Genomic DNA, 23,804 nt, shown 5'->3' on the forward strand with positions numbered 1-23,804 from the left:
AGGACTCACAAAATAATTTATTCAAAAAATCTGTACCATCCATGTTTCTATTTAAAAACAAAAACATGGTCCCTGCCTTCAGCAGGCTTCCAGTCCAGTAGAGGGACACACAATAAGCATTGTAGTGTAAGTGTGACCAGGTACCTTGGAAACAGAGGAAGGACTACTTAGATTTATGTAGGAGAGCTAAGGTGGACTTCACAGAGAGAATGTTGCTCAGCCTCCACTGAGTCTTGAAAGAACAAATAGAAGGATGAAAGGGGGATGGGGGAAGGGAACTCATTTACAAGCTCATGGACCTCCCAGAAGTTTGCTTTTACTAGAAGGTAAGGGATGGAAGGGAATACTCAGGGAGGGGTAGTAGGGACTAGATGTAGAACTGGTCTTCTGTAACATACTAAGCACTTTAGATTTAGTTCAGGGAATGATTATAGGAATTTTCCAAGCATTTTGAACAAGTGAGTAATATAGCTTTATATTGGGGAATAATTACATGATGTGGGATAATGGCAGCATCATAGAGACTTGATTGGAAGGTAGAGAGGAACCAATTAGAAATGTAATACAATAGTCCAGGGAAAAGATAAAGATGTGAACCAAGGCTGTAACAGCGGGGATGAAGTGGGAGGGAAAAGGGAAACAAACGGCAGATAACTGTCATCCGGACTTGACGTTCAGGGAGACATGTCCCTGTCGTCTGGGACATGAGGATTCCCCTCCATGGCTGGTTAAAGTGCTTAGTTCTCTGGTTAAGCTGGTTAGGCAGTGATTATTACCAGAGAGAATTACCTCTATAGAGTTACTTATTTCTGCCTGGGCACCTGTGAATATGTAGTGCTTCATATTTATAATGCTAAAAACACATTCTGTGGAATGTAAAAACTGATACAAAATCTAATGTCTTGTGGATTTTATTAATAAAGGAAATTTGCAGACCTCTTCTCTGAACATTCATCAGGATTTCCCACCTTCCATGTAAAGCTTATGGCTGAATTTTATTTTCCCGAACAGATTCTTCGGTCCCAAAGTCGGAGTGCAGGTGGAAGGAGGATCTCTGAAAACAGCTATTCTCTGGATGATTTGGAAATAGGCCCAGGTAAGCAGCATTCCGTGTGTGTGAGGTTCCCTAGGAAGTACTTATTAGTAGCAGTACCTTTTGGCCTCAAAGCCGATGCTTTTAGAGGAAGAGTGGCACAAATTAAAAGAAACTATATTTGTGACAGCCCAGGGGTCCCCTTGTGGGATGACGAGGGAAGACTGCCCACAGTTTTGGCTCTAAGTTCATCTGGGGCTTGAGGGCTGCCATGGGTAGGTGGCAGTGTCCTCTGTCAAGATTGGTTATCCTGTATTACCGATGGTAACATAACACCTTGAGAGCATAATTATTATGTTTGGAAGGGGGCCTATACAGGCATTTCACAAAACAAAAAATAAAATTAACAGGAAAATCATCAGCCTCCTGGTAAAGAAATGCAAATTAAAATGGCACTGAGATCTAGTTTTTTCCAATGTTAAGTAAGCCGAAATGTTTAAATATATAATACTCATTTATGCTAAAGGTTCTCCTTTTAAAGTTGGGAAAGTGAGTAACTATTACCTACTAAGTGACAGTTATATTCCTGATTTCCTTCTTTGTATACACCTTCATAGAAGAAATGGATTACATCTGATTCCAACAGCCCCAAATTTAGAAACTTTTCTTTTTTTTTTTTTAAGATTTTATTTATGTACTTGAGAGAGACACAGCGAGAAAGGGAACACAAGCAGGGGGAGTGGGAGAGGGAGAAGCAGGCTTCCCACCAAGCAGGGAGCCCGATGCGGGGCTCGATCCCAGGACCCCAGGATCATGACCTGAGCCGAAGGCAGACGCTTAACGACTGAGCCACCCAGGCGCCCCCCAAATTTAGAATCTTGAAACCATTCAAATCACATTTTATCTTCTGATAGAACACATTATTTGTGTGTTTCCAGGTGAGTCGACATCTTCTACGTTCAACGCAGAGAAAAGCGAGAGCAGGCGAAATCTGGACTTACCGCGCCTGTCAGAAACCTCCATAAAGGATCGAATGGCCAAGTACCAGGCAGCTGTGTCCAAGCAGAGCAACTCCAGCAGCTCCACAGTATGTGTTCTGCATCATCCATTCACTCATCCAGCCAGTGGTCACTGAACACGGAGACAAGAGATGTCTCCCAGACCCTGACCGGAGAGCCCTGCTCTCTCCCTGGTCCCTAGCCATTCTCCTTCCACGTAAATCCTACCCTAGCTTCATTCAGAATCCTTATCATGTTCTAATCTTGACTTTGCTTTCCTAGTCCTCATTCCCACCCCACTCCTTCGTTGGTGATGTTATCATCCAGTAACATCATGGAGAGTGTTCCTGCCTCTTCTGCTTAATTTTGTTGTTGTTGTTGCTAAAAAAGTTATAGTCTGTTAGTTTTAACAGAAACACTTGTTTTTGTTTTTGAGGAAAGGAGGAGAGAATACTGGCAAGAAATATAGGATATATTCGACATTAATGTGGGATGGGGAGGTTTCTTGCAGTTTTTTCTTGATATAGAATTCACATGATGTAAAATGACCACTTTCACATGTAATTCAGTGATTTTTAGTGTATTCATAAGGTCATGCCACCGTCATCACTGTCTAATTCCAGAACATTTCCATCACCCCAAAAAGAAACCCCATACCTGTGCAGTCACTAGTTCCCCTCCCCTCATCCCTTGGCAACCACTAATCTGCTTTCTGTCTTTATGGACTTACCTATTCTGGACATTTTATATAAATGAATCATACAATATATGGCCTACTTAATCCTTACTTCTTATGATGTAATGATTTTCTAAAGAAATAGAATAATGGAGAGATAAAGGGGAGGGAGAAGTAATAGGAAGATGACATGCTCAGTAAGCATAAAAATGTGATATTCTAAATCAAATGGAGGGTCTTTCCATTTTAGATTTTCCTAGGCTTACCTGGCAGGCTGACACTACAGAACTGCTTAACCAAAGATACCTTTTAAATACCATTTATTCATACATACACATGCATATAAACACTCTACATATACATAGATATGGATCTCTCAAACATTTGTTCCTTCTGAGATTTCAGAATACAAGCCGCGAATCTCTAGGTGTCCTATGTTTTTGTTGGAAGATAGTATTGATTTTTATTTGTTCCCAGGCAGACTGAAACGAGTACCTATTAGAAATCATAACTTGTATTCCAGGAGTTGAGCCTTCTTTTCCTCACATTATTAAGTATGCATTCTCCAATAGTACTTATTGGTGGACTAAGTCTGGGCAATGAATAATTTTGTCCTGAGTTTTCGCTGTGGTTTTAAGAAGAGATGATGTGTATAACTCAGTCGTAAAGTGAAACACCACAGGCTGATTATTCACCGACAGCATGAAAGTCAGCGAAGTTAGACTTCTCTTAGAAGGAGGTCAGGAGGTAGAGCAAACAGGTGATCTTTGGAGCTTATTTCCCTTGTTTCAAGATTTTGCTGCTTCTCTGTGCCCTCCTGCTATAAACATTCCAACCAGGTGACTCCCTAAGTGGAAAAACCTGTTCAGTGACTTTTTTTTTTAAACTCCTAATAGAGTTTCAGCATTGCAGTTCTCCTGCTCTGTAAATTTTAAGAGTTGAAAAGTCTTTAGGAATTCTTGTAAAAAGTACATTTTATCTCATCCCAAAAGAATTTCTCAGGCCCCTTACAGAGGATGGCTGTAACAAGGAGCACACGCTCTGGCGTGATTCTGGAGGCCAGGCTTCAAGTTGGGGTCAGGAGTGAGTCCTTCAGCTGTCCTGTTGTGTTCTGCAGCACTCGCTGCCTGCTCCCCCTCACCGATGCTCCTCCAGAGCCTTGTCCCTTAGTCTGGGATCCCACACCTCAGTCAGCACACTTAACCCTGGCCCTGTGGCCATACATGGCTTGTTTTCTCGCCCTGCCTAAAGAATCACAGAGAACAGAAAGGTACCAGACTTTCAGAAAGATAGCAAACTAAAGGTAGGAAATGTCCATATTCATCTACCACTATATTGATTTTGGATCTAGTAGATAAAGTTAATTTTAGTATTTTGCCCCAAGTGTTCTTTGCAAGGAAAAAAAATGTGATTATGCTTACTCCTTATGACAGTATTAATGCCTGCTTTTTTATGTGGAGATTCTGTTCTGAGAAAGTAGAATAAGGTATGTCTTTAGTACAATGTCTGAGTTTTATGCAAAAAGAAGCATGTTTTTGAAAGTCTCACCAAAAAAAAGGTTGTTTTATGGTATCATTAAATATAATTTCAGTTTTTATATGTATGCATCATCCCTGTCTCTCTTTCCAGGCCGAGCATTTATATATATGGTCAGTATATTTTCTTGATTATTGGCACTTGGCATCTCCTTTCCCCTGCTCCAGAATGGTCTTTTCTGATAAAACTCACAGGCTTTGCATTCCCACAAGCTCTGCTGCTAGAGGAGTGAATCACAAGAACATTGTATGCTGGGGGTGGTTTCTCTGTGTGTCTGTGTTGATATGCCTGTATTCTAATGAGCATCCAGTTTTAGACTAGTGTACAAATATTTAACTCTGAGGTGTGTGTCCACAAAGCCGCTTTTGTCATTTCACTAGTCAATGGGTTTTGCTTGTGAGAATTAGGGGGTTGATTTGACCCGAGGCTTCTTAAAAGAACTTTTCTTTTACCGTTCCAAATTTATTTAATGGATGTGCTATGAAGAGCACAGAATAGTAAGCTTTTTTTATTTTAGTTCACAGATTTATTTTTATTTTGTAGAATGACTTGAGAGCCAATGGCGGTGAAATCAGAACTCATAAATTGGAGCAAAAGGAGAATGTGCCCCCAGATCCTGAGGTCTGCATCTCCCATCAGGTTGGAGAGAAGGTGGGTTGAAAAATCTGATGTCCAGTTGCCAAGGAAGCATGTGTTCTAAATTAGATGCTTAAAATTAGAAACCACTCTCACTCTAGGCTGCAGAGTGTCTGGGAATTTGGTAACAGCTGCCAGGACAGATTGTCATTTTTGCAGGTCACATAATTTCAGTTGGGGAACTTTGCGACTTATAGCTGACCAAATAATGAACCTTCACTGGAAAATTCTTTTGCTCGGCAGATGCTCAGAGGATGTAGAGCTAAAGTGATTTTTAAAAATCTGTTTTGATTAGAGATGATATCTTCAAGGAATTCCTTGAATTCCCTCAGTTTGTTTCTCGGAGTCCATAGTCTCATGGTTCGTCTCCCCCTCCAATTCTGCCCCTTCATCTTTCCCTTCCTTCTCCTAATTCCTCCATGCTATTCCTCATGTTCCAGAAAAATTAGATCTCTTTATTTTACAAAAACATATTGCAAGTATATGTTGAAATAATAAGACAAAATACTTGGCAGCCATGTGTTTCATAATCATAAAATCATCCAATAAATTACATATGTCCTGGCAACAGTGGGCTCACGCATTAGTCCCATGAGTCACATGCCATGTATCAGGTGAATTCTCTTATTAGACTACCTGGTTTTCCCATTTTTAAGTGGGAGATTGTGTCTTGAGAATAAACTGAGGGGGCGCCTGGGTGACTCAGTCGTTAAGTGTCTGCCTACGGGGCGCCTGGGTGGCTCAGATGGTTGAGCGTCTGCCTTTGGCTCAGGTCATGATCCCAGGGTCCTGGGATCGAGTCCCACATCAGGCTCCCTGCTCAGTGGGAAGCCTGCTTCTCCCTCTGCCTCTCTCTCTCTCTCTCTCTCTCACTCTCATGAATAAATAAATAAAACATTTAAAAAAAAAAAAGTGTCTGCCTACGGCTCAGATCATGATCTCAGGGTCCTGGGATCAAGCCCCGCATCGGGCTCCCTGCTCGGCGGGAAGCCTGCTTCTCCCTCTCCCACTCCCCCTGCTTGTGTTCCTGCTCTCGCTGTGTCTCTCTCTGTCAAATAAATAAATAAAATATTAAAAAAAAAAAAAAGAGTAAACTGAGTTAGGGTGCCTTGCTGGCTTAGTCAGTGAAGTGTGTGACTCTTGATTGTGGGGTTGTGAGTTCAAGCTCCACGTTGGGTGTACAGATTACTTAAATATAAAATCTTTAAAAAAAAAAAAGAAGAAGAACTGAGTTAAAATGTTACATACTATAAAAAAGAAACTTAAGAGAAAAATATTCCCAGCATTGAAATCTCCTCATCTATCCTAGGAGCATAGTTTCAGAAATGATCATCTAGAAAATAATACCTGGATTGTCCCTAATCTAATTTTGTGTTTCTTTCTTGATTATCTTCACACTGATTTGAAACTGGACCTCTGAGTTGAACTGGAGTATCAGAACACTGTAATTACAGCCTAAAAGGGCATCTGTGCAACTAAACCATGAGTTGAGGAGTGGGCGGGGAGGAAAGGAGATAAAGACAGTACATAGTCTTAAGGTACATACTGCAGGTTCATAAAGCTGGGGCTGCCTTCAAATTCGTAAAATTTTTCAGAGCTTCAATTATCCTTTCATCTATTTGCCTAGCTTTTGTTAACCGATACCCAAGAACTATTTGAACTTCAGCTTGTTACAAAGGGACATTAATGCTAGGATAAACTTGCCTGAAATAGAATATTTTGTCAAGGTATTGTTCTTCCCTTTCTCCTCTTGTAAATAAATTTGCGCTTTCCTTTAATACAATGTTCAAGCAAAATCTCACGTGCTCTCTCCTGGCGGCTCCTGCAGTGAGGTCAGCTGGTTGGGCACGTGCAATGATGTCATGATTGGCAGTAAGTTTACCCTGCAGGTTCAAGGTGACCAAAATTAGAGGTGAGAGAGGAATATCCTGCGATGGATGCACCTACTAATTAACAAGAATTGAAGAGCTTTTAATTTCTTTCCTATCATTAAATGAAATAATGTATGTAGAGTGATCATTCCAATATCTGGCACATACTAAACACTGAGTAAATGTTGGCTGTTATTATACTGGTTTGTTCTATGCCATGTCAGAATTCCTGTAATGAAAAGAGAGTAGGGGCGCCTGGGTGGCTCAGCTGGTTAAGTGTCCAACTTGGTCTCAGTTCAGGTCTTGATCTCAGGGTCATAAGTTCAAGCCCTGCATTTGGCCCCATGTTGGGTGTGTAGCCTACTTGTAAAAAAAAAAGAGAGAGAGTAATGAGAAAAAACAACCATGCAAAAATTCAGGTGCAGTCAGCCAATGACTTAATCTCCATTGTACATTTATTCAGTACATTAGACATCCTGATAGAAACACTCAGCATTGCCCATAAAATCCCTGACAGCTGAATGAAAGACTTTTTTTTTTTAAGATTTTATTTATTTTGTTGACAGAGAGAGAGAGACAGCGAGAGAGGGAACACAAGCAGGGGGAGTGGGAGATGGAGAAGCAGGCTTCCTGCTGAGCAGGGAACCTGACAGGGGGCTCAATCCCAGGACGCTGGGATCATGACCTGAGCCAAAGGCAGACACTTAATGACTGAGCCACCCAGGTGCCCCTGAATGAAAGACTTTTACATGAAGACTACACATTGGGTCACCTATTGACCCTTCATGATTTTGAATGTGATAGAGGATACCGGGAAGGCCTAGGGGCCACTAAAAAGGAGAGAGAGAGAGAGAGAGAGAAAGTAGAAAGTTTTTATTTAAATTTGATGGCTTCTGGGGAAGAGATTTGCACCCATACATAAGATCTGCCATTTTGTTAAACACTGCCATTTTGAGACTGGGATTAAAACGGAAAACCAACTTGAAGATAACACCAGAGTTTGGTTTTTGGTCAATTTGTCTTTTAGCTATCAAAAGATCCTCTGTATTGGCCAGCTTGTTTCAGCAGAATGTATGTGGTTGGGAAATAAGGAATTAAGAAGATAAAGGAATAAGAATAGTTCCTAATGTAAAGACTTCATCTTGCCTTTGAGTGTGTTATAGTTCTATGGTAAGAAGCTTTGTTCTCTCTGATAGAGGGTTTTGTTTTGCCTTTATTTATTTATTTATTTATTTATTTATTTATTTATTGACAGAAAGATGTGGTTTAGAAGTTCTTTTATAAAGGGAGATGATGCACACTTTTGGCAGTTGAGTGCAGTCTGTTTCTCCCATTACTGTGTAATTGAGAGGCATGTTAATATCCTCATAAAAGACATTTTGCTGCCTCTTGTTTAAATGCTCAGCTGTTCCGGGGCCCGTTATTTCCCCCAGGCAGCCAGTGACTGACTAGAGTCAGCAGGTTTTTATGGCATTAACAGCAGTGTGTTCTTTTATTTTTAATGTGATTCTTAATCCCCCCCTTTTGTAGGTTTCTGCAACTGAGAATAGCCTGGCAGTCCGTTCCACCCCTGCTGAAGATGATTCCCGTAAGCGTTTGTTCTTAGATCTGGAGGATGAGGTTCTTGTTCTGTATTCTGTATTTCGTCCGGGAATGTCCCCATTGCTGTCAGTGCTGAGAATGTAACATATTAAACCCAGCAACTTAGCTGATCAAATCTTTCACTAGGTTTTAAGGACTGATGCTTGCTTACCCTTCACACGTTCCCTGGCTTAGGGAGAAATTAAACTCAGTGTGATTAACTTGGGGCAAACTGAATACTTGTGGTGCTTCTCTCATTGAATGTATCCTACCTTTTGTATCAAACCTTTTCAGGGTTCAAGCTATAAAAACTAATTTTGAAGTTTCATTTTAATAGGAGTTTGGCCAAGAAGGATTTTATTCATTTACAGGGATAAAGAATTGGTATTTGAGTAACCTTTTAAAAATATCTTTCTCTGCTTATCTATATGTGAACCATAGTCCACCTTCTAGCCAGATTTCTAGAGATTTTCCTGTTGGCGCTGAATTTTATCAGCTTTTCATCCATTTCAAGCCTCCTCAGTTCTACCAAAAACAAAAACCTTTGTTTTTTTTTTCTTACTATATCCACTTTTGATTCTAATTTTCAGTATTTTTTTAAAATATATGTGGATTTCTAGCTTCTCTCCAGGTTAATTACTTTACTAGACATTGAAAACTCAGCAACTAAAGTAGAAAGATGAATTTAACAAATCTCTAGTAAATCCTACCTTAAAATTTTAAAGAGAAATTTGCTGCTTGAATCCAAGAATATTCCTTTTGTAGTCATTTTGCTTGTACTAGAAATTTTTCTGAGTTTTGACTAGGTTTGCAAAACATTTGAAAAATAAGCCTTAATCTTTTAGTACTTTGTTGACTTAACTCTAGATTTTAAGGAATTCTTTTATGGTTCCTTAGTAGCACTTTTCTGTGTCTGCTCAGAGTTTTCCACACAGTAACTATATTGGCAGAAAATTAACTTATGCAGGTGACACATCAATGATTATGAAAAAAACTTCATGGAGCCTTTTTCCATAATCTCCATCCATGGATATCTGCTATAGGACTGACCAAAAAGACTGTCAAATTACATACACACCCACACCCAGTGGGTATGCATGTGCAATAGGAAATTTATACCCTCACATTCCTTCAAGCACTCCAGAAGGAGTTATTGGGGGTGCTAACTACCAAAAAAAATCATCTACAAACAGCCTTTATTTTCTTAATTTAAATTCAATTAATTAACATATAGTGTATTATTAGTTTCAGAGGTAGAGTTCAGTGATTCATCAGTCTTACATAATGCCCAGTGCTCATTACATCACATTGCTACAAACAGCCTTTAAAAGTGACAGATACCACGGCGGGGCGGCGGGGGGAGGGGGGCAGAAAGTTCTTCAGATAGAATGATTTGGATCCTTGCTGTGTGTGGCAAAGTGTGAAAAAAACCTCCCAGCTCAGAACCTAAGAGCATAGCTTTTAGCATTAGAAGAGCTGTGTTTTCCCTGGTGTTGAAAAGACCTGTCCATTGTAGAGGTGCCAAAGCTTTGCTTTGGGGATGAACCATTTCTGAAACTTCCCCTGATACTATAAAATGTCTTCCTTTCATAATTCAAGCAGGTAACTCCCAGGTCAAGAGTGAGGTCCAGCAGCCTGTCCATCCTAAACCACTAAATCCAGATGCCAGAGCCTCCAGCCTCTCTGAAAGTTCTCCTCCCAAAGCAGTGAAGGTATGATGGCAATTTCTCTCAGAACCTTTAGACATTAGTTTTCAAGTAGATCTCATTGCACCTTATATCATTAGGTTCATTATAACCCGTTTTTGCTTTTGTGGGGATGAAAATGCCAAGTAAGGGCATACTAAAGCCAGTCACTTTCCCTGGAAATCTTGTCTCTTCTGCTCAGATGTTTGAGCCAGGAGGAGAGAGGTTCACTAATAGCTCTCAGTTTGAAATCTGGAAAATTCATGAAAGTTTTAAGGAAACCCAAAATTAAAGAAAATGACGTGGGTTTTGTGTGTGTGTGTGTGTGTGTGTTTGTTTGTTTGTTTGTTTGTTTGAGGGGGAAAAAATGCCCAAGTCCATAAATCTGTGAATGGGCAAAAGACGACAAAGTGGAAAATTCAAGAAATCTGTCAAACTAAATCAGCCCATTGGATGGGGATGTGCATGTCAACTTAAAGAGAGTGGCCCCCTGGTCTGAAGAACTTGACTGTAACATGATTGGTGGTTAGCTTCTTTAAAGAAAGACTGTGTACATTGCAGTGGGAGTTGGCCAGCCCTTTGCTGTAAAATCGGGCATTCAAGTGACAGTTATACTAGGGTATATAATATTAGATGTTAAGGAATGTACAAAAGTTTTGTATCCTAAGAAAACTTTACGAGGCTACTCAATCTCTGGCCACCTTTTATTCACCAGTTTTTAAAAAGCAGTCTTTTCCCTTTCTATGAACAAATATATACTCTCATAAAAATAAAGGTTAAAAAAAATCCCAATGCCTACTTTAGACTTTATTACCTGACTTATTTTAATAGAATGCTTTGCTAATGTGCTAATTTAGCCATGTGGATTGATAACCAAACATACCCACACTTCTTTAGTGTCTTTCTCCTCTGGTGCTCTCTTAAGTAGCCAGGTTTTATTTAGAAAGTTTTAACATTTAAAAGAAATGCAATAGGTAGAATTGGTGTGTTGATGGTTTGTAACTGCCCCAGCCTCATGCACCCATCAGCTGTGCTTGTATCTCTCAATTGTGGGCATGACACATGCCTTGATGAAAGTTCTAGTGCACAAAATGAAGGAAGAGAAGAGGACATAGGTGAAGATTTGGAACAAAAGGAGAAAAGGGGAGAATCTGGGACATAAAGGGCGAGTTAAAAAAGGGAAGGGGGAGGAGTGAAGAATGTAAATGAAAATTTTACAGGAAGCTGAGATTCATGAGGAGAGTAAGGTTTATTGAAAAGGAGCAAAACATGAAGAAAATAGCAGGAGAAAGCAGGTAAAGGGAGGAAGGATGGAGTTACAGTGATTGAGCTGCACATGTATTCACATGACCCCCAATTCTGGCGGCTTTAAAGTTCAGCTCGTGCTGTCATCAGCACTTTCTTTGTCCAGTATCTGGAGTCCAACAAAGTAGCAAATGCCATGGGGTTAATTTCTTCTCCAACAGCAACCCTGCCCAGATGTGAGTCCTTGGGTTGTGGTTCTGGATCAAGAATAGCCAGTAAATCTGACTTGGCCATGGACTGAGGGACTAGGAAATTCCATGGCTTGTCTAAGAACTAAAATCTGTTCTTGAATATATTTGAATTCTCAGCCCAGTCTCATTTCCTTCCCTCAACTGCTAGGTCAGACCTCCTGGTACTGGGTTGGACTTTTGAGGTCCCTCCTTGATTCAGACTCCAGGGTCTGAGCTGCTGAGTGATGAGTGACAGAGTGCACCTCACTTAGGTCCTCCCTAGCATACCAGGGATGAGAGGGGCTGGAGATAAAGCTCCCTCTACACCTGTCCCAGACCCATGCCTGTTCTTTGGCCCTGGTCACTCAGCAGGAGAATGCAAACAGGCCTGCTTTCACCAGACAGACACCTCAGGTTTTGAACGTTGTGTGAAGACTGGAGTAAATGGGCCTGGCTCCCTGTGTTTGCCGATGGTCCAAAGCTCAAATGATGATGGTGTACAGATACAGATGGGACTCAGTCACATCTCCACTTTTAAGGGTAGTTTATTTTCTCCTCCTCAAATTTATCCTCTACATTCTGAAGGCAAGTATATATATACTTTAGTGTTTATAGGAAGACCTGCTGGCATCACTGGTCTCATGGCTATAGACCACGTGACAGAAGTTGTTTCTCCACTTGGGTAAATTACATACAGCTCAGAATAAACTTGTTCACTCAGAATAGATTTTTAGGTCCCACACATCCTAGAAAAACTGTTCCTTAGTGCCTATCTGTCTGTTATTGAAAACTAGGACATCTAAGGTAGAGATTCGGTTCATTTCAAACTTTAGCTTGATAAAGTAAGAAAATGATCCCCGTCTTTACAAGTAAGAGTTTTATTTGTATATTTTGAACACTGGCCAGATAGCTCAGTTGATGAGACCTGGTGCTAATGAAATTGAAGTTGCAGGTTCACTCTCAAAAAAGACATTCTGGGAGCAGAGCTCAGTGGACCCTGTGAGAAAGCTCAGGACCTTTCTACTCAAGAGACCCAGAGGTCTCTTAGGCTTTATGTCCTTCCATTGAGAGAAGTTATCCCCCAAATGTTTCCCCTAAATGGGGAGAACAGGGAGGAAGGGGCAAGGAGATGTGGCCACCTCTGGGAACACCCACTTGCCCCCATGAGGACAGCCAAGGCTTCCTTGTCTGGTCCTGCTGAAGGGTGTGGAGAGAAAACATGGCAGACTGCCTGAGAGGACACCTACCTGGCACCCCCTCAATGCCCTGCTGGCTGTCCCTTCCTCTATGGACAGGGTAGGAGGTTTTATGCTAGTTTGCAAAACCATTGGAATTATGCTAAAGGGCATCTAGAATCTTTTCTTAGTGTCTCCATTATTCCTGCTTTATCAAACACGAACCTTTCCTCTACATGTAGAGCAGTCTGTTTAAGATGTGAGTATCTCCAAAATGCTGTCAAAAAGAGTTTCACAGAAAGCCAGGGGAAGGGTTAAGGCTGCACAGAGCCAGCCAGCCCAACCATTTACTGTATGTGAAGAATTTCAGTTTAATTACCTAGATATTTTGCACAGATTGGAAAGGAGGGAATGAAAGGCATTTTGCGGTGTTCTTGAGGAATGGAAGCCTGACATCAATACAGAATTTCCTTCTGACTTCACCATGTCCAAAGGCTAGTTAGCTTCACTGACTGTTGCCAGCGCCCCCCTATATATGTATGTTGTTTATATATGTTACATATACATATCTATAATCTCCCAACTAGAGCTTTCATTAGACTGAAATATATATGTAAGGCCAGACAGTGAAAGAATGTAGATGAAGCCACACACATTTATTAGAAAAATAGCTTTGTGTAGATGCTGATCAACAGAGGGCCTGTAAGATCCCTCATATGGGAAAGACATGACAGTGTTTATGAACATCAGTTATGTAAATATTACCTCATTCATTTCTGAACATCCGAAAGATATTATCTACATATTTTAATTTGAAACAAAGTGAGGACTGTAGTTTGTTCAAACTGCTATAGTGAGATTATTTTCATTTGGGTTAGCATCTGCTCTCCTCCCCAAAGAGTTTCCTTTAGTTACGGAAAATTAGCATGCCAGGACAATTTAGAAAATACTCTATTGGTTTGCGAATCGGGAGTTCTGAGTTTTAGTTTTAATTCTGCTACTGACCGTGGGAGCTTTGATAAGGAACCTGATGTCCTGGTGCTGTAGTTTCTACATGTGAAAAAGAGTGAGGGAGGAGAGATGAAAAACATCTTACCGAGTGAAAAAAATATATTTTAAAGATAAAAAATGTCTAACATTCTAATACTGGCAGTGTTTTAAACGTGGATGTTTAAAGGCCTACCATAATGGTAGAGATTTTTGGGCACTGACTCTGCTTCCTGTCGTCTGAATAGACATGGGGGCAATTACAGAAAAGTGGCTGAGAGCCCGGGACAGAGGAAGTAAAGGGAAGGCACAGACACAGCCACTCTGATTTGGCATATTACCAGGTTGGGATCCTCTTGACTTTATGAAACTAGAAGGCCCTTGGGCAGCTGCCATATAAACATTAAATAATATTGAAAAGGGTCTCTAAAAACTGGATAGGAATAACGGGCCTCCGTAGGTCTGGTTAATTAGAAGCTTGTGGTTAGTCAGATGTTTGAGCTAGCAGTCTATTAATTTGATGTTAAGGAGGAGAGGTGGCTTTTCACCCCATTCAAGAGAGAGCCATTGTGGATCAGGTGTGGGAGGCAGTAAGACACTAAAGAATTGTTAATGAGACACTCCTTGTGTGGGTGAAGGCTCACGACAGCTCTCTGTCCTGAGCTGGGCCAGGTTCCAGCGTCAGGTAGATAGGAGTGAGGCTGCTTTTGCCACTAAATTAGCAGAATTACTTGAAAAAGAAAGAAAACGTCTTATTCTTGGATCTGAGTCTGTACCTGAGTTTCAGCTCAGCTTCAGTAAAGCGCTCCAGGCCCTCCCCCCACCCACCCCCAACCTAATGCTGTGTATTCACTGAAGGTTCCTGTTTGTCTCTTGCAGCTTCTGCTTCCTGCTCCTCCGGTACCTAATTTCTGCTCCTGCCTTCCACTTTCCTCCTAACGTGAGCTCAGCTTTCAGCTTTCTCTCAGGTTCTCCTTTCTGTTCCCGGGGCCGCACCCTCCTACAGTGTGTCCTCTGTGTGTGTGTGATGGAGGCGTGCTCCGGCTCTCTCCATTCCCCCTGAGCACAGTCATACCCCTCTCCTCTTGTATCCTGGGAGATTCCTATCTCCTGCTCTGTCTTCACTGCCCAGAATGAATACTGTCCTCCTAAGTCAAGCACTCAAAATACAGAAGCCACCCTGCTACTGAAAGAGTTTCAGTCTGAGAAATAGATACATTTGGCCTCTGACTTCTGCATCATGTGAATTGTGATCTGTACAGGCTCTCTCTGATGCCATCAATTGTACTGTTACACCCAAATTTTATTTTGCATTTTAATGTATTTCCTGCTTGCTAGACAAGGACCTAGCTCTTTTTAGAGAAAACCTAATTAAAACTATGCAGTGACATTGCCACTGGGTCCTATCTTGTTAGAAGTATCCGTATAAGAATTCTGAGCTCCAGATAAGGCCCTAATTGCTTCCAACAGCATTCAGTTACAACATTTGATCATATTTAAATACCTCCCTTATGCTTGGTAAACTAGGTTGAACCTGTCTTTGACTATTTAAGTTTTTCTTTTTAGGGCTCTAACCTTAGGAATGGAAGGGGGCTGTTGAGGAGCCATTTCCACTCAGTTCTGTTCCTTTGTTCTTCAGTCCCTTGGTGCTATTTGTTTACCGCTAAACTCTATTACACTCCCTTTTATAGAGATTTCCCTTTATGGCCGTTTTTTTTTTTTTTTTTTGGGGTTTTTTTTTTTTTTTTTTTTTTTACCCATTTTCTACTTTTGTTTCCTGTCCGGATCCACTTGGGAAACCATTCCTATTTTTTGCTTTACCTCCTGGTGAATCATGTAGCAAGTGAACCAGCATTCTGAATTTTTTATGGGACTATTTTCAGGTTTTTTAAATGAAAATTCTATCTTGCCCATAACCTGGTTTATTTTTGGCTTATCTTAACCATTCAAATCCTGGACCTTGGGACTAATTTGCATTATTTACCACCACCCAGGTCTTGGCTGCAGGGACCCCCCCCCCCCCCCCCCGTCCCCCACCCAGGTGCCTGTAAGAGCTTCCCAGCCACCTTAACCCAAGCTGCTCCTGCATTTGCTGGATAAGATGTTTCTGTTGGTCTGGGCGCCTGGGTGGCTCAGATGGTTAAGCGTCTGCCTTCAGCTCAGGTCATGATCCCAGGGTCCTGGGATCGGGTCCCGCATTGGGCTCCCTGCTCAGAGGGGATCCTGCTTCTCCTTCTGCCTCTCTCTCTCTCTCTGTCTGTCTCTCATGAATAAATAAATAAAATCTTTAAAAAAAAAATTTCTGTTGGAGCAAGTCAAGAGTAATTTACATATACCTAGGGACTTCTTACCCCCAGCCCCATTAGCCCAGTAACCATTTCTTATGTAAAAACTTGCCCTTTGGGAATTCTGGCTTTCATCAGTGCTATAATAAGAACTATTTTTTTTTAAGATTGTTTATTTATTTACTTGACAGAGACACAGCCAGAGAGGGAACACAAGCAGGGGAAGCAGGAGAGGGAGAAGCAGGCTTCCCGCCGAGCAGGGAGCCTGATGCGGGGCTCCATCCCAGAACCCTGGGATCATGACCTGAGCCGAAGGCAGACGCTTAACAATTGAGCCACCCAGGCGCCCCTATAATAAGAACTATTTTATGTTCTTTAGGATTGGGTTTACCAGCTGAAACAGCTATGCTCACCCCACTCTTATTCCAAACTTTACAGACAGTTCATGAATTCCCAGTCTGTTATGACCTTGCACTCCCCATTACAATAGTTTTATTCTCCATTGTTTTTTGGGGGTTTTTTGTTCGCTTGTTTTTCAGGTAGGCTCCACGCCCAACGTGGGGCTCTAACAACCCTGAGATCAAGAGTTCTCATGCTCTCCCAACTGTGCCAGCCAGGTGCCCCTCTCCGTTGGTTTCTAAGAAGATTATAGAACCTATAGCTTTGTTGGGCTATGCTTTCTTCTGCAGTCCTAATAAAATAGTTTGTCTCTTTAAAATTATTACATTTACATGTCAGTTTTGACTTATTTAAAAATATTGTGCCTAATGGATAAAATGTTATGCTAAGTCAAGATTATAAGCAGAGGACACTAAAAGATGCTTTATCAGATTGTCTTTTCCCAATTCCCAAAGTCCAATGCTTTTCCTCTTCTTTAAATTTATCCCCTTCTGAATCTATTCTTATAAAAGTCTGTCCTGCTTTTACCAGGCACTTGAATCAAACAAACTTCTGTGTGTGATGACATTTTCTCCTAATTTCCTGTCTGTGGAACCATTTTGTGTATACTTTTGTTTGTATGTGTGGTGGCCTGTCCAAGCCTTCCTCTGCATTCCAGCCTCAGTGGCTGCCACACTTGGGGCAGCCATCCAGTCGGGGAAGGGGATGCAGGAGAGCTTCCTGGCCTTAAAGAGTCAGCTGATAGAATCATGGGCTTAGTGTTCCTGTGAGAATTGACAGGTAAGGGAGCCCTTAGCTAACAAAGTAAAACTGGGGCACATCTCAGCAGAGTACAAACTCATCCCTGTCTATGCTAACATTACCCTTTTCCTTCTAGAAGTTTCAGGCACCTACAAGAGAGACTTGTGTGGAGTGTCAGAAGACAGTCTACCCAATGGAACGTCTCTTGGCCAACCAGCAGGTGTTTCACGTCAGCTGCTTCCGTTGTTCCTACTGCAACAACAAACTTACGTAAGCCAACCAGAGTGAGCCATCTCTCTATGTCAATGGACCATGGGAAGGAGTCTTTGGCTTTTAGAGCACTAGTACTAAAAGCTCTTGTACCAAGAGTGCACTGTCAAAGGTCCTTAAAGAAAGTAAAAAGTACCATTTAGTGACAAGTATTTCACATCAAATGAGAATGGTGTTTGGAACTTCGTGGTACATTGATATTTTAATTTACATGTTTAATTTACGTGGACTTAAATTCTATGGCTGGCAGGTAAAACCCCCTGTGACTTAAATTAGTAGAATATACCCCCTTGGTCTCATAGAATCATAAAGTTAAGAAATCTTAAGAGTATACTTGTCAGGGCACCTGGGTAGCTCAGTCTGTGAAGCATCTGCCTTCGGCTCAGTTCATGATCCTGGGGTCCTGGGATCGAGCCCCGCATTAGGCTCCCTGCTCAGCGGAGAGCCTACTTCCCCTGCCCCTCACCCAACTCATGCTCTCTCCCTGTCTCTCAAATAAATAAAACCTTAAAAAAAAAAAAGTATACTTGTCTAAGTCCTTACTTGAAAATGTCCCAAACACTGTATAAATGGTAATAATAACAATAATAATAGACCCTGAAGAGCATGTATTTTTCTGTTTATTTCTTCCTTTTATTTCTGAGAAAATAATTATGTATCATTTCTTCCAAGTAATTCAAGGACTGGATAGAAATGTGACACATTGGGGCGCCTGAGTGGCCCAGTCAGCTAGGCATCGAACTCTTGATTTCAGCTCAGGTCACAATCAAGGGGTTGTGAGATCGAGCTCCGTGTCGAGCTCCTTGATCAGCGTGGAGTCTGCTTGTCCCTCTCCTTCTGCTCCTCCCTCGACCCCTGCTTGAGCTCTCTCTCTCTCAAATAAAATCTAAGCAAAAAAAAAGTGACATATTGGGCACATATTCCATATTAACTCATTTAAATCATAGAGTCTTAGAGAAGAAAGTAACTAGGATGTCACTTCCTCCAGCTTTCTTTTCAGAGCAAGCATTCCTTCTAAAATACTCTTGAAAGATGTGCTGGCATCTGTGTGGCACTTTGCAGGGGTGATACCCCACTACCTAGTTCCAATGTAAGACAGCTCTCGTTCCACAACTTTCCCTTCTACTGAGCCAGAATGTGCCTCTGTAACTTCTACTCATTGGTTCTTTTTCTGCCCATGGTATTATTTTTTTCCTCCATATTTTCTAAGTTTCTGAATTTTTATATCTCTTCTGTGGAAATACTATTGTTTTTATATCCTCTTTAAAATTTATTACCCTGGGCGCCTGGGTGGCTCAGTTGGTTAAGCGACTGCTTTCAGCTCAGGTCATGATCCTGGAGTCCCGGGATCGAGTCCCGCATTGGGCTCCCCGCTCAGCAGGGGGTCTGCTTCTCCCTCTGACCTTCTTCCCTCTCATGCTCTCTACCATTCTCTCTCTCTCAATAAATAAATAAAAATCTTTATAAAAAAATAATTATTAAAATAAATAAATAAAATAAAATTTATTACCCTGCGAGAGACACCAAGTCTCCTAAAGGCCTGTCCGGCACTGATATTAATGTAGATTTACTTCCTGGCTACTGCTCCCTGGGCTCCTATTGACCATATTCAGTCACTAGCATTTAGTGAGTACAAACTGTTTGCAGAGCAAAATACCTACTCCTGTAGAGATGTCCTTTTAAATTATAACACAAATGGGGAACGAGGAAAATGACTCAACTTTATACAAAGGAATATCATTATAAGTAGTTATAGATTGTAATTAGGAAACCTATGAGTGGTCAGAGATAGGTGGGCTTACCTAGGGAAGACTTCTTGGAAGAAAGAATTTTTTTTTTATAGTTTTGACAGGGGAGTGAAACCATTTGAAAGTAGGAGGATGTACCACATGAAAGAATGTCTTGTGAAGGTTCAGGCCTAGAAATGAGCATGTTTTTATAAGGGTAATAAAACACATGTGCTTGAAAGGGCGGGGGTAAAGAATTCTAGGTGATCGATGTCCTTTTAAAGATCTTTTTCTCCCTTAGCATCTTGTGAAAACACTGCAGTTCAGCCTGCTAGTGTAAATAAGAGTATACAGATCTATTAACTTTATGCTCTTTTTCTTTTAACAGTCTAGGAACATATGCATCTTTACATGGGAGAATCTACTGCAAGCCTCACTTCAATCAGCTCTTTAAAGCTAAAGGCAACTATGATGAAGGCTTTGGGCACAGACCACACAAGGATCTGTGGGCCAGCAAAAATGAAAATGAAGGGACTTTGGAGAGACCAGCCCAGCTTCCAAATGCAGGGGAGACCCCTCAGAGCCCAGGAGTAGAAGATGCCCCCATTGCTAAGGTGGGTGTGCTAACAGCAAGCATGGAAGCCAAGGCCTCCTCTCAGTCAGAGAAAGAAGACAAGCCAGCTGAAACCAAGAAGCTGAAGATCGCCTGGCCGCCCCCCACTGAACTTGGTAGTTCAGGAAGTATCTTGGAGGAAGGGATCAAAGTATCCAAGCCCAAGTGGCCTCCTGAGGATGAAATCAGCAAGCCTGAAGCTCCCGAGGACGTAGATCTGGATCTGAAGAAGCTAAGACGATCTTCTTCACTGAAAGAAAGAAGCCGCCCATTCACTGTAGCAGCTTCATTTCGAACCACTTCAGTCAAGAGCCCAAAAATCTCGTTCCCACCTATAAGGAAAGGCTGGAGCATGTCAGAGCAGAGTGAGGAGTTTACAGGAGGAATGACAGCAGAAAAGAAACAAGTGGAAAATGCCAATACCTCTGAAAAGAATGGTAGTGTGGGAAAAACAACCTGGCAAAACCAGGAATCTGGAGGAGGGGAGAGAGGGGGGAATAGTAAGGAAGATCATGGTTTTGAGATGGGGAGTGAGAATCTTACAGAAAATGGTGCAAACTTTGATGAAGATGATAGAAATCTCAAACAGCAGTCTCCGCTAGAACCCAAGTCTACAAATTGGTCCAGCTTTGCAGACAATACCTCCCCTAAAGAATTCACTACCCAAAATCAGAAATCCCAGGATGTGGGATTCTGGGAGGGAGAAGTAGTTCAAGAGCTGTCTGTGGAGGAACAGATAAAGAGAAATCGGTACTATGATGAGGATGAGGAATGACAGACTGCAAAGGGTGCTGGGCCTTAAATTTGTGTTAGTGTTAGTGAGCCACTGCCCTTTCTCAAAGTGATGCACATACACAGGTATCTTAGCATGAACTGTAATTTATATGGAAGTAATTTTGGAAGAGTTCTTGCTTCAAAAAAAAAAAAATCCCATTAAAAAAAAAAAACAAAAAAAAAAAAAAAAAAATCCCAAACTGAAGCTTAAGTGAACCAATTGTAAGTGCTAGAGATGATATTACTTAAGTCCTCTATTTTAGCAATGATGATATACATAAGTGCTTTAAGGTCTTATGGTGAGGGGGGGAATATGCCAACTGATAAATCCAGACTCCACTGTATTCCCAAAAGGCAATACAAAAATAGATGATTAGTAGCACATTGTTATGCTAAAAATTCATTTATGGAATTAGGGAACATACAGAAGGGGTTTAGGGACCTAAACATTATGACTGAATGCACTTTAGCATAAAGGGCACGGTTTGTATATTTTTAAATGAATACCAATTTAATTATTTAGTATTCGTCTGTTAAGAGATCAAATATTTAATCTTTAAAACATTTTTTAGGTTAATTTTCTTACTTTGGTATATATGGGGAATTTATTGCTATGCATCCCTTTCTCTAAACCATATCCTGAACTGGATTATTGAGATAATAACACAACCATTCTTTGGGGGCACTTTTTGAGCACATTTGGTGCTTGCTGAGATCTGCTATCTCTCAATTAAGCTCTGGTATTTGCCAATGAGTTTGACTACATCCCAGTTGATTGCTTTCTTCTTTGGTGGTATCTGTGCAGCTCATAATTTACTGAAAGCTGCAATATTTTTATAAGATCTTTTGTATTGTTGTTTGCCATGTTGCACGTTAAAGCCAAATGAGGAGTTTAAAGGAGGAACAACAGAAAAAACTGCCTTAAACCACTGGAGCCCAGACCCCCAAGCCCGATAGTCCACTTCTGATATCCCCTTTCTGGGATGCTAGTTTTTTTTAATACTTATCAGCTCTGAAATGTATTGATTTTTATGGCAGACAGTATTTCCAGGGTGCATTAAACCAATTATAGGCCTTTTTTGGGAAGATGGTATTCTAGTAGTTAAAGTTTTAGAACATTATAAACTTGAGTACATTTGTTGTACATAATTGATATTCCAAATTGTATGTGGGGGAGAGAGGTATTTTAAGCTATAGACTTTCTTTGTACTGCATTTTTAGAGATTTAGCCCTAATATTTTTTAGAGATGTAAAATATTCTGCTTTCTTACAGTCTTGCTTAGTCTGAAACATTTTTATTCAATAAAGCTTTTAATTTACATTTGGCCTTTTCAGTGTTCCTTTTCCATTATTATTTTACATCGTGACAGTCTCCAAGGACCTCCTCTTACCTGAGCAGTTTGGGAAGAAAAGGCAAACGGCTCTGGTGCATTTTAAGTGAAGAGAAGTGTTAGGAGTATATCTCACCACTAGGTGGTGGTGTTGGGTCGATCGTGGGTGCTCATCTGCCCTAAGGGAGGACAATTTTTCTTAAAAATTGAGGGCAATTTGGCAAGAAAATTAGTGTGTACATTCAAAATGAGCTGTTTGTTTTAGCAATTCAAAATCCAGTAGTGGTTTTTTTTAAATTGTTAATTGTACTCAACATTTAATAATTCACCTTGCAATTATGCCTAACGTGCTAAAGGGAATTTCCAAACGCCTCTACTTAAAAATGGACTCGTTTAACACTCTGGGCAGAGGCATAGTTGGTTGTTTGCTTTCCTTGCCTGTAGAGGCAACTGCCCCAATAGCTAAAGCACTTTTTTAAAAAATATTTTTTATTTATTTATTTGACAGCACAAGCAGGGGGTGCAGCTGAGGGAGAGGGAGAAGCAGGCTCTCTGCAGAGCAGGGAGCCCGATGGGGGGCTCGATCCTAGAACCCTGAGATCATGACCTGAGCCGAAGGCAGACACTTAACCGACTGAGCCACCCAGACACCCCAACACTTTTTTTTTTTTAATGGAAATGTGGGAGTGTGAATTCCTTGGAGATAGGCATGCTTTTTGATTCATCTGTTACATTTTCCAGGGTCACTCACTGTATGTTCCAGGGTTTTGCTTGGTCTTCCAAATGGATGGCAGGGTACTCTTTTCTGCTCTGGGCCCCATCACAGGCTGAAGTCATTTAGAAAGCCCTGTTCACTCAACAGTTAATCCAGGATGATATCCATAAAATATCCAATCCTGGCTTGATTTTAGCTACCTTTACTGTGTGACTCACTGCTACTCCAACCCATCTACATGGTACTCACTGAATCTACTGATTTTATACAAAAAAGTCTGAGCGTCTATGGTCAACACTTATGGATATTAGTTGAATATGTCACCATAAATCAGATATGCAGGGACTGAGATTAACCTTAGAAGAACCGTTTTCTTTGCTTTTCAGGGGCTAAGATAGACATAGTTACAGAGAGTAGAAAGAAGGACTAGCTCCATATCAATGTAATAAAAGGCTATTTCTATCAGGAGAATGACCAGAAGGGCGCCTGGGTGGCTCAGTCGGTTAAATGTCTGCCTGCAGCTCAGGTCATGATCCCGGAGTCCTGGGATCGAGCCCCACATTGGACCCCCTGCTCAGCGGGCAGCCTGTTTCTTCCTCTGCCTGCCGCTCCCCCTGCTTGTGCTCTCTCTGTCAAATAAATAAATAACCAGATAATACTAAACATTCTTAGAAAACAAAAGAACCTATAGCCAAACAAAATGTTTCAGCTCTCTGAAGGCAACTTGTTTGGGCTTGGTATGTCAGTGGTGGCAACAAGATGATGTGTTTTTCTGCCGGTGAAGCAAGAAAAGGGGCCAGCTTGGGACCTGAGATGGTTAAGGAGACTCTTATGACTACTACTGGGCCAACTTAGTTCTACCAGCTTGCTGGTTGGATCAGTCCTGGACAAGGTGAAAGCTGCACAAAGTTTGCTCTCATTACATATTTCATCAACTATACATTTTCTAACAGCCAAGATGTTGAGAAATGGTACAAATGTGGTTTTGGGGAGATAGTTCCTGCTTGTTCCTGCATGCCAAGTTAGTATGTTCTTTGTTCCTCAGGGCTCTGATTTGAATTCCCATGGGATCAAGGAGAGTTTACTTCCTTTAAGATTTATTTATTTATTTGACAGAGCGCGCGAACGTGCACAAGCAGGGAGAGCGGTGGCAGAGGGAGAGGGAGAAGCAGGGCCCCCGCAGAGCAGGGAGCCTGATGCAGGACTCGTATCCCAGAGATCATGACCTGATCCGAAGTCGGATGCTTACCCGACTGAGCCACCCAGGCGCCCCAGGTTTACTTTTTTTTAAGATTT

At 41.3% G+C, this 23,804-nt stretch overlaps 1 protein-coding gene across 3 annotated transcripts in view; it reads left to right on the forward strand.

The window, feature by feature from the left end:
• The window catches only part of LIMA1 (LIM domain and actin binding 1), a 93,019-nt gene extending 71,238 nt beyond the window's left edge, over nucleotides 1–21,781 (forward strand). For 2 of the 3 annotated variants that reach the window (XM_025883374.2, XM_025883375.2), the window contains exons 5-11: nucleotides 1,012–1,096; nucleotides 1,972–2,120; nucleotides 4,787–4,894; nucleotides 8,281–8,338; nucleotides 9,931–10,043; nucleotides 17,215–17,348; nucleotides 19,464–21,781. In XM_025883374.2, the coding sequence (XP_025739159.1) occupies nucleotides 1,012–1,096; nucleotides 1,972–2,120; nucleotides 4,787–4,894; nucleotides 8,281–8,338; nucleotides 9,931–10,043; nucleotides 17,215–17,348; nucleotides 19,464–20,463 (1,647 nt within the window). In that variant the 3' untranslated portion in view covers nucleotides 20,464–21,781. The remainder of the gene's footprint in view (nucleotides 1–1,011; nucleotides 1,097–1,971; nucleotides 2,121–4,786; nucleotides 4,895–8,280; nucleotides 8,339–9,930; nucleotides 10,044–17,214; nucleotides 17,349–19,463) is intronic. The other variant, XM_025883376.2, reaches the window with a different exon arrangement.
• Nucleotides 21,782–23,804: the final 2,023 nt, after the last annotated feature.

Source organism: Callorhinus ursinus, unplaced genomic scaffold, assembly GCF_003265705.2.
Source record: "Callorhinus ursinus isolate GAN/ISIS: 27379988/994484 unplaced genomic scaffold, GSC_fseal_2.0 scaffold44, whole genome shotgun sequence".
NCBI classification, from domain to species: Eukaryota; Metazoa; Chordata; class Mammalia; order Carnivora; family Otariidae; genus Callorhinus; species Callorhinus ursinus.